General features: G+C 44.4%; 1 protein-coding gene across 1 annotated transcript in view; it reads right to left on the bottom strand.

Annotated features, from left to right (window-relative positions):
- Positions 1 to 1,196: 1,196 nt before the first annotated feature.
- Positions 1,197 to 11,562, bottom strand: part of wnt3a (wingless-type MMTV integration site family, member 3A) — a 14,017-nt gene continuing 3,651 nt past the window's right edge. The window contains 3 exon segments of the mRNA XM_053437944.1: positions 1,197 to 1,676; positions 1,762 to 2,027; positions 6,769 to 7,010. Coding sequence (XP_053293919.1) covers positions 1,197 to 1,676; positions 1,762 to 2,027; positions 6,769 to 7,010 — 988 coding nt within the window.

Genomic DNA, 11,562 nt, shown 5'->3' with positions numbered 1-11,562 from the left:
TCAGGTGTTTCATGAAATGCGTAGAAGGTTTGTTATGTCCCAATTCAGGGTGGCGGCCATTGAAGGAGGACTTGGTCAATGCAGCCCACAAGGCAGGAGGTCTTCCTGGGTCAAGTGGGTCGTGTGCCAAAACCAAAAGGAAAATGTGACGGTCTGGTCGACAGAAGAGAGTTTTAATGCTGCTCTTTTTTTTTTTTACCGTTTGCTGATCTGTTTAGTTGAAGATTGATAATTAAGCATCGACCGTCTTGTCCCTTGCTCCGTTACCTGTTTGAAAAATGGTCACTATAGCGCTACTAATTCTGGGATAGGATGGTCTGAGAAGGATCCAACCGTTGGAGCCTTTGTTTCTCTGGGATTTAAGGACGAATTTTTCAACCATATTTTGGTGGCGCCTCCAAAATGCTGCTGTGACGTTATCGATGTAAAAAGCAGCCTCAGTAGGATGCAGCTCCTGAACTGAGACACAGCTTGTGTATAATCTTGCTTTGCCAATGTTCGGTGGTTGAGGCTCATGTCTACATCTCAGATGAAATTAGTCATTTAAAGCAGATATTAACTCATTAGCTTAAGAGTTTGTGAACATGTAAACACATTTCAGCATAAAAACTACATTCACTCAGGTGCAAGTGCATTCTTACCCAAACATCAGTTACACACTAAGACGATGAAACAAAATACTCACTCACCCAATGACAATGTTAGTGTTCAGATAAACACACGTATACTAATAATGTTGAGGAGGAGAATGCATGCTGTTGAGTGGCCGTCGTCACTTTTTATGTGGGAGCAACATATGATTATTAAACATGTGACATTTTCATCGTTTGCCCCATAGACTTGAAACATTGGCAGTGCTGTACCATTCTCAACAAACTACTTGGAACACAGAAGAAAAACAAAAGTCACCAATATGGTGTTCGTCAATAAGGCGCTAGTTAGTCCTTTGCTATAGATATCCACATTGTTGTCATTGTCACCACTGTCAGAGTTCCTATGGGTGATGCTTTGTGATCAACTGTCAGATTGGCTCTTCTTAGCATCACAGCACAAAACACGAGGCCATTATCTCTGCCGCTGGAGTCCGAGCACAGGCAAGGCAAGTTCACAGTCTCTCGTGTCTTGTAGCCAAGTCAGTGTAGTTTTTTTTCTTCTGCCTTTAAATTTTGGCGAGAAAGTACGAAACCTTGTCAACCCTATTTGCAGGTGTGCACGTCGTAGACTTTCACGCACTCCTGACAGCTGACGTAGCAGCACCAGTGAAAAATACAGTTGCACTTCTCCTTTCGCTTCTCAGTCCGGGTGTTGTGGCCTCTCCCACAGCACAGAAGGTCGCAACCGTCTATACCGTGGGACGTCAGGTTGCAGACGCGATCGCGGGTGCCAAAGGAGCCGGTCTCGGGATTAGGGTCACAGAAATTGGGTGAGCTCTCATAATAAACCAGGTCACGCTCTGTGGGGGGCTTGAAGTAGTTGTACTTGGGTCTCAGGGTCTCCACCCATCCGCGGGACTCCTTGTGTTTCTCAACGACCATCTCGGATGCGCTGTCGTACTTATCCTTCATGTAGTCGCCAATAACTCGGAAGTCCGGCTGAGACCACCAGCAAGTCTTGACCTCACAGCTACCCGAAAGACCATGGCACTTACATTTCAGGAACATGTTGTCATTGAGGGACTAAGGATGAAAAAAAAAGAATGTGTTAATTAAGTAGAAAAGCTGTCACAACACCATCTGCAAAACGAGCAGTCAGAAAACCTACCATTCTTCCTGCCTCATTGTTGTGGCGGTTCATGGCTGAACGTGCGTCCGGGCGATTCTCTCTCGCATCAGCAAACTCTCGGGAAACCATGCTTCCAAACTCCACGTCCTCGCTGCAGCCGCCCCACTTCCACCCCTCACCGGGGGGGCCCTTGTGGCGCGAGTCACACCCGCAGATGGTGGCTGTACCATCGGCGCAGGCACGGGTCACTGCAAATGCCACTCCCGCTGAGGCGATGGCGTGAACGAATGAGGACTCTCGAGTGGCTGCAGGAAGAAGTACACAAATTTGTTAGAAACGCACCATTTGGAAAACTTCTGAATGACAATAACCTGCAGAGAAACACCTCTGTAGAAGTTGAAAGAAAATTTAAGTAGGTAGGTCACCACCTCTCATCTGTTTCTGTTTGGTCTTGTGTAATTGCATGATTTGAAACCCAACAACACAAACAAACTATACACACTAAAGTGTAGATCCCATTACTATGATGAGCTACATGTCTTTAGGTCATATCCACCAAGGTGTACCAGTGTGTGGGTTCAGTCAGCCCAGACATCAATCGTCCTGTCTCTGAATAAGACCCGAAAGGCCTCTGTGTCTCTGTCTGACATAGCTAAGCGATGACTCAGAGGGATCAGGATCTTCCAGAGAGATGAGAGGAAGAGACAGGTCTGACAGGCCTATAATTAAGAGACTCAATTAAGCTTTTGAAAGGTTAGGAAACGGCCTCACACTCGGGGGACAAGTCATAGACACAACACGGAGATGGGACTGTAGTGTCCAGATATGCAATCCCAAACAACAGTTACAGAAAGGAAGACATGCATGCTTCAGCATTTGTTGCTTTAACAGGACTCATTATTGCAGGGAGGTTGCCTGGAATATATGCACGTGTACAGTCTTGCTCAAAATAACAAGAAAGGAGGCCAGGATCAAGAAAGTGGAAACACCGCGGGTAAACAATTAACAATGCGAGAGAGTCAGGAGATAAACTGATGTGGTTAAAGATCAATAGTTAGGGAGTGTGTGTAATTTGTGTGTGTGGAACAGAAAGAAAAGAGGCACTGCGTATGCAAGCGCATGCTTCTGTCCAAAAGACAAGAATGACAGAGAGAGAAGAAGAGAAACAAGGGAGGAGTATAGAGCTAAAGGGAGCAGGAGCACCTCCCTTGCAGCAGGTTCCAACCAGTTTGAGGACTAAAGGGCATTAGAAACAGTGATGCAAGAGAAAAGGTCGACTGGCATCCTCCACCTCCCACTTCACACTACTCACAAGTTTATTAATGTTCACACTAATAGTACATATGAACCTCTGCTCTCCTTGCTCCAACCACCACTGATCATTTTACATAGATAGATTGTATTTTCTTTACAACCATGGTAACGGAAAGCTAGAGCATGAAGTAATTGTTTAAAGTGATTGATCACATATCATCGTGCATCATCTAAAAGCAACCAAGTATGAGTTTCAAGTAATAAAGTTTTGAGCTGCTAGTGAATTGATGTACTCGCTTGAACTATTTGCCCCAACATCTGAGTGTGGGCTTATTTAGATTCTTCTCCGCAATACAAGATTTGATAGTGAGTATGGAAATATCATTAAATCTAGTGCATCGCAGACTGACGAGCATGATTATAACAATAGGAACTATAGTGGACCAATAATAGAACCTTGGGGAACGCCGCTGGAAATGTAACCTCACGGATGACTGGCAATGATGCTTCACAGCGCAAGAGGGGATTGGTGAAAACAGGAGAGGAAAAGAGGATTATCCTGGGATGTGATGGACAAAGGAATAGGTTCGGGGCAAATTAAATATGTCCTGATTATTTAAGTAGGTTTCTTAGGAGGTTGTGGTTTTCTTATGATTATCCCACACTTACAATTGTGCACTGATTTCCATTCTACTGAATAATAACAGTTATGACAGTGAATATGTTTTGAGGTGATGATAACAAATGCTTTTTTTTCAAATGCTAAATGCTTCCAAAAATATTTTGCACAATGCAGATCATTAGTTTTCTCTGCATTTACCTTAGTAGCCTACTAGAGTCACATACACATACTGTACTTCATCAAACAACTAGTGACTTTACGCTTGGTTTTTCATATAACATGCTGTCACCATTCAGAGTTAAATACACCTATGGCATTCCTTCACCTGGAAACACCAGCTTTTACATCAGTGTCATGGCTTTGCTTAGTTTTATGACCAATTCAAGCTATTTAAGGACACTTGTCCTCCAACAATACTCCTCCGCCAAACTTAGCCAGATCCGGGCAGGCCAAGTGGTCCCTACAACCTGCTGGGGGGTTGAATCCCCTATTGTGCGGCCACTGTCACGCTGTGTTAGTCCCACAATGGCCCCAGATATTTTATATGAAATTTGCCCTGGCCAGTGATTAGTGGAGACCAAGTTAAGTCATAGCAACAGAGAACTATGCATTGGCTGGACCCCGCTTGTCGGCAGACGGGGAAATCCCTATTCAAATGGTTTAATAAAACAATCTAAAGGGCGTGTGAATGGGGAAAAGCACTTTTTCTCCTGCTTAATCTCATGGTTGCGGAGATATTGTGCTCTGAGCAGTGCCCAGCAGGGAGCGGGGCTAAGGTCCCCCCATCAACTCCATTTACCACACCCCTTCTTTCTTTCTTGCCCAGAGTTAATGATAAACAGGAGTGCTAGTTTCCCTCCCCCAGCATGGTGAGACATACGTCTCATGAAAAGCAGAGACCTCTTAGCTCATCCTAAATAGTTACACTTTCTCATCCTCAGGTCGTAGGTCGTAACCCACACCCCCTGACCTTTTTTTGAGTTAAGATGGGACTTAATGATTTAGGTTGATGTTTGGGTTTCCCTAAGAATATGAAAGTTAGATAAGTCAGGGTGACCATGGTTTCAAACCTTTGCAGTCCCCCTCACATGCTTTACACATTACGTAATAGCAGTTTCCTTTGACCTTCATTTTAATTTAATGGTTTCAGGTAGAGCAGAGACGGTGCATGTCTGAACCTGTTTGGGTGGCAACACCTGTGAAGCTGTGACCATCCACTTTTTATAGCAATGTTGACCTTTATAATTCCATCATATGACTCATAAACTGGAGACTGATTACACCCATATACTAGGTAGTTGTTCAGCAAATACCAAGAATGCCGAAACAGCGCTGGGATCGGCTCTTCAGACCGAGGACACCTGTGCAGATTTTTACTTTTCATCACGGGCAGATTCCAGCAGAGCATGTTTTGACACTTTACTTAATGTAAATTAATGAGCGCTGACGCAGACATAGCCTGGAGGTAGGGCTCGTGATTTGGGGTGTGGAGTGAGAGAGAAACACAGGGAGAGGATTGCACCATGTGGAAGGGAGCGAGAACATGCTGAAGAGAAAGAAGAAGTCTGCTCTACAGGGAGGAGTAAGCATTTCCACAAGCAGAAACTGGAAAAGGTTTTCAGTTCTCAGTTCAGGATTGCCTTAAAGGATTTTATATTCTTCGACTATGAGCACCTTTTTTAAATTCTCCCAGTGCATAATCCACGTCTGTAAAACCAACTAATGCCCCCGGTGAAGGTGAGGAGGACAGTGATGGGCTAAATGATAGGAACTAAGCTGCCGAAGCCAATAAAGGCACCTACTTTTCCTTTCAGCTTTGCCCCCCCCTCCCAAAAAAAGGCAGGAGGAAACTGACACACACCGGTCTGAATTGCAGACAAACAGACACCAGTGAGGACAATGGCCCCGTAGCACAGACAAACACCAGCATCAATCAAATCCAATGAAATGGAAGCCCTCTCCTACTAAGCCCTATCAAAGGCCTGTGAGCCCCTGAGTCACTCTCCTCGGCCCCTGACAAAGGCACTTAATCCAGCCACTTTGACCTCTCACATTATTAAGGGCCTCAGTGACCTTAATCCAATCAAAATGATTTACTAAAGCCCAGTAGCTGCCTCCTCTTTCCTCTCAGTACCCCTGCAATTTAGGCCTGGGAGGGGAGGCAATGGGAGAGATGCGGTGGCAGTTTGCACCACAAAAGGGGCTCGGATTGAGAACCCCCATCGTTAGCCACCTAGCCTTTTCTATCAACTGGCTCAGGGAGTTTATTAAAAGCAATTGCCCCAGCTAACCTCCAACACCCCACGTTAATAGCAGTCGTCTGCAAAGTGGGTGACAGGCTTGGATTCCTCCCCACACAACTCAAATTCTGCACTCAGGAAGTGTTTTACACACATTTGCTGAAGGCATAAAAAGCCTAATGCTTATGTAGAAATGTCACTATTTCCACCTCTAAAAAACCTCCCAACTCCTGAATACAGTGAAATGTGGATTTTGATGTATTTTTTTGCTTAGTTTTGTGAGTCTGTGTCTGTGCATGTGTGTGTTTTTTTTTCTCTGCCGAATTTTGTATTGCACTGTGGGGATTTCTACAGTCTGATCCCACGATTAGACAATGAATTGATGTACATCATGGAATATGTCTGCACTCGTAATCAGAAAATCTAGTGGGGAACATGTATTTGGGAAAAGTGTGTAACTCAGTTTGAAATCTATAATAAGAGTTTGCTTTTTGCTGCTTCAGGGGAAAGTACAGAGGAACAATCAAAGGGGATTTCCTTCTAGAGGAGAAGCCACCAAGACAGAACTCACTCGTCTTAACCGTGTACATTATTTCATGCGTAGAGATCACTTCAGCCCAAAGTCTGTTTAAAAAAGGATTTGATTGAGTGTAACGGAGGATACGCAGATAATACAGCTTTTCTATTGTAAATGTACGACAATAAGAATATTGGATTGTTAATGGAAGAGTTAACCTGCATTAGTTTTAAAACCTTTCAGGAAATTCGGAGGCGGTATAACATCCAGACACATTGAGCCGGAGACATTGGGGGCATCGGGTTCAGACATCATCAAGCTACTGCTGAAGTCACCAAATTATTTACATGATAGAAAATAGCAGGAAATAAAGGGCTTATATGTGTCAGAACTTTTAGGAAAAACCCTTTTACCTTTATCTAACACTGGCCCAAAGATGGCCAGATTGTCAGTGACTGTGGTGCAGTTCCAGCGTCGGCCTCGGAACTGGTGCTGGCACTCCTGGATGCCAATCTTCACCCCCTCGGCCACACTGGGCATTATCTCCACATAGTTCCGGCAGAACCGCAGCTGCTTGGGCACCAGACCAGGGATGCTGCCACACAGAATTGGTTGGGTGCCCAGCGATGAGTACTGGTGGCCCATTGCTAGTGACCTAGAGGAGAAGCAGAAGTCACAACATCAGTGCTTTTCCACAGCGGGAGCTTATTTTACCACACGTCTGTGTCTGCGTCTATTGATTTACCTCCAACTAAGTCAAAGTCTCCTGAGGCGCGTGGTAATTTTACGTCTGTTTGATTGTGTTTGTTTATTTGCTGTATCTTGATACTGCCATTAGGGTCCAGCCTTTATCCCTCAAACTACCCTCTCTGCAGACACCTGGCCTTTGTGTGCATTGAAATTGCAGCCCTGCCACCGCCGAGGCAGCCAGTGTTTCTGCCTGAGATGAAAGTCCACCATGCATCTCGAAGTCTTCATAGACCTTAAGCTGACAACTCTGAAAACTACACCTTGTTATTAACTGTCCGCACACTTAACAGGCCTTCAGCTTAGGGTAATAAGAGTGCAAACCCCACACTGAAACTTCAGAGAGTGTATCAAGTGTTACACTGAGTCCCCCCACACCCAGCCCCTTTCCTTTGAGGAAGGTATTCTGGGATACAACAAGTGCAAACTTGGTCCACTGATTACATCTCTCTGTCTCACTGCTTTTATTGCTTTCTCTCAGTCTTTCTGTCTTTATTTTCTCTGTTCTCTCAATTAGGACTTTTAGTAACCAGTAATCATAGAAATTGAGATATAGGTCTATCCATTGTATCACTGGATCGTATGTACTTGGTGGATCCACAGACTTTTCTTTTCACTTTCTTTAACATAAGAACCTTGATTTCTCACAGAACAATTCATGGGTCTTGATGATAAGAGGGACTCGATGTATCTATCTATCTATATATCTATCTATACACACATAATACTTTTTCTATAAATACGTGACCTGTTGACCTGAGATGTTCAGTTTTTATTGAAATGTATTTTGACGACTTGATTATTTAATAGCACAGTTCCTATTATCTTTGGCAAAGTCCTGCCGAGTGGTAACAAAGTAGCTTGTTGGCAATGCAGACAGGTCCTCACTTCACATCAACTGTCAATTAAATAACAAACACTGTGAGCGGTCGTCTGATGCTCCTTCCCTCAGTAGTATGAGCTCGACAGCAGCTACTGTAGCTGTTGCACAGAGTCGGAGCCAGAGTAGGTGTGCAGCCTTTTTAGCTCACTATCTGTTAACCTGTTCACCGTCGTTCAAAGACTAATCGCTGATCACAACAAGATTAACTAAACCCCCTGACACTGGCCCCGGGCTGCTTTCTAAAAAACATCACAAGTCAAGAAGGGAGCTCCTCAGGAACATGACCCTTGTCAGACGGTTTCTGACGCCTTCCAACATGCTGACCCCGAATACCTCAATTATGTTCCGAAATTTAAAAGGCTGATTTTCTTCCATTTTTTAAGCTTACACTTTAATTATTCTCTGTCAGGTGTCAAAGTGAGTGTAAGCCACCCTCTGACCTTGTAAGTGACCTGGTCACACTGGTTTTAACAGAACTTCTCGCCTAATTTCCAGAGACTAGACGAGACTAGTTAATCATAAATGAGACATCCTGTATGCAAGTAGAGGCAGGTTGAAAATGCCTCCAGAGGAAATCACATTTGTCTGTAGTTTGTCCACAACATCCATGAGTAAACAAGGGCACTGCTGTTACAAATTGACCTCTCTGTGGCCCTTGTCAGTCCGTACTCTCTGAAGCACATCACTACCGGAGGAAAACACAACCCAGACTGGTGAAGACTTTTGTTTCGAGCCAAATGCACACAACAGACACAATGTACGACAACTTTTCACAGATTATCATCCGCTGTTTCTAAACGAACACCCGATTTCTGAATATTTCCCAGACTTTGTCTTTCACATATGAACAACCCAGCAGGTGATTTTCTGGGTCAGACACATTCACAACAGCAAGAAAATGACTGGAACATTTAGGGGTAGCACATGGGTAGAGCAACCAGGAGCCAGGACATGACCTAAACGTTGCTGTAGAAATCTCCTTTTTTTAATTTACAGCACATCATGGTCGGCGTAAGACCTTGCGTCTTTCCAAATTGGAATCTTCATCGCCAACACTTGCTTCCTGTGAATTTTCCCGACACTTTCCTTCTGTATTCTCACATGGGCTCATTTTCCAGACATTTTACCAGGGGGCTGGCAGGAGGACTTCCATAAAATCCTGTAAAATGTCCAGAGCATGTCACACATTTGTGTTCTCACAAAGAACCATTTTGGGAAATTTCAGGGAAATATCCAGAGTTCGGTGCATGTCTGAAAATAGCTCTAGTGAGAGGTTTATTGAGCCTGATAGGAAGTGAAAACACTTGCTGGAGGCCTGCAGATTTTAAGTACTAGTGCCTTGTCAGTCTATTCTTGAAAACTCCTCCGCTTCCTTTTTGCTCCACAGAAGAATGTGGCGCCTCTGAGTTTTCCTCGAACACTCATCAACTTAATTTTTTGGCATCTCAACAGTTGAAATCAGCTCCGATCGAGGCGGCTGAAGAACTCTTGATCTGTCGTGTGATTTGCTCGATTGGAAACGCAGGAGTTCACTCTTGGCCGTGGGTCTAATGCGGTCCTAGAGCAGGACTACACTTGTGAAGATCTTTTTTGCGTGCTTCACTACCAGGTCATCCTTTTGGATTTTGGGACACAGACCCATCATGAGTCAAGGAGCTTCAGTTGCTTCACTCATGCATGTCTCTGTCTCTGTCTCAGTGGGGCTGAGTAATCCATGCCACGTCTTCCTGTGTTAGGAAATGTCCTACGAGAGGAGGCCGGGCATGTTCCAGGGATGATTTATGATTTTTTAAGGAGCTATTGCAGTCAGAACAGTGTTGTTAGATACCTGCTCCAACAAATATTTAAACATAGCTGCAAGTATTTTGTGTGTTGTCTGGATTTCAGGCATCCAGTGAGCTCTCTTCCCCTCAATCTCTCTAATTCCTTCTGAAAAACCCATTTATCTCCTCAGCTGCCCTCCAGAGAAACTGATGCTCAGTGTAATTGGTGAACAAACAGGATTACCCAATGTTGTTTAAGACTTATTCCCGCACTTTGTTGAAACTGTGACAAATAAATACTTAAGCAAAACATACATCACATAATTTTTTCGTCTCAGCGCAGACTTTCCCCCTCTCATCTAAGTGTATCTAGTGCAGGTTTAATGCATATTTCAGCAAGCCCAAGCAGGGTACCTTAGAATTACCACTTTACTCTTGGGCCCTGGGGCCTTGGAGCCGACTTTGACATCAAGAGAATATGTTTGGGAGAAGGAATGTGCGGCAAGCTTTCACCTCCAGGTATTTATCTTCTAAGGTGGGGTGGACTGGGGAAGGGGGTGGCAGGGTGGCGTCTGCAGCCCGGCTATGTCATGGCAGGTCGGAAAAGAGAGACAGACATGAACCTGTCTTGGTGCAGAGCTGTGCGCCCTCAGACTGCCGTGGCGCAGGCGTTGTGTGTGATGCAGCTCCAATGGCCACTTGAAGCCAAGTTCAGCAGCTCCTGTCAGCAAAGCCTTCCCCCCCCGGTCGCTTTTTCCACATGAAGCGATAGCTCTCAGATAACTGACATGCTGTTTGCAAACGGAGCGACAATGCAGGCTCATTGAGTGCAATCCAGAGGGAACCACGTTATTTGACTTGGGATGAGTTGCCATGTAACACAAAATACATCAGCAGTCTTGCGTGAAGCAAAAGAAAAACAAAACAGCTGTAGCCTATTACCTCAAAACGTCAGAACTCAAAGGTGACTTCATGTGCTACCTGCTCGACGAAGACGGACACAGCCGACTTGTTCCTGTCGTGTTTACTCGCCTCTTTTGCTTTTGTCCTCAACATTGTTCAATCACTGACCTGACCCACCCTCCAAAATCTAACCATCAACACACAGGTTCATTCTGGACTCGCTGCAGGGTTTTGGTTATGACAGAATGGAAACCTGCCTTCCATTGTGTCATTCATAACTGGCTGAACAAAAGAGAAAATAAGAAAAGTTCCTATGGAGACTGAAATTCAACATGGACGTCTGCGGACAACCAACAAAAAGGAGTAAAACCAGCTTGAATCAATCGAAACAACCACTTTAAACACACGTACTGAAGTTTAAATCAGTTGGAGAGTTCACTAGAACCAGAAGACGACTGATTTGGGTCATTTTTTTTCTTCCATCTCTTGGACCAGAGGACCTGCTGTTACATCAGGATTTCCTTCCAGCTGAGCATGTAATTAGTTTCAAATCAGCAATACCACCAGGGGACCCATTAAGGGAAGCACATTAGGGTACACACAAAAATCTGAGCCAAATAGTGAATGGTTCTGGGAAAAAAAGACGACATCATGTGTTTGTTTAGTGCGAAAAGAATCAATAAGCGACAGTCATGTTCGTTGATGAATGACAAACAGCGTCAAACCAGACCAAAGCCCCTCCGGAGGATGTGATGAAACATTTATTGTAAAAAGAAAAATTGTGCAAACCAGTGACAATATTTTGAAGTTATGTTTAGACATGAGTGATGATTAGGCTGCACGCTCTGTATGGACTTGTTGCTTCCAGGGAGAAAGGAAAATGCAACAAAAACACAACTCAGGTTCATGAA

Source organism: Pleuronectes platessa, chromosome 13 (assembly GCF_947347685.1).
Source record: "Pleuronectes platessa chromosome 13, fPlePla1.1, whole genome shotgun sequence".
Classification (NCBI taxonomy): Eukaryota; Metazoa; Chordata; class Actinopteri; order Pleuronectiformes; family Pleuronectidae; genus Pleuronectes; species Pleuronectes platessa.
Note: the sequence above shows the minus strand (reverse complement) of the source record. Positions and strands in the feature narration are given on the sequence as shown.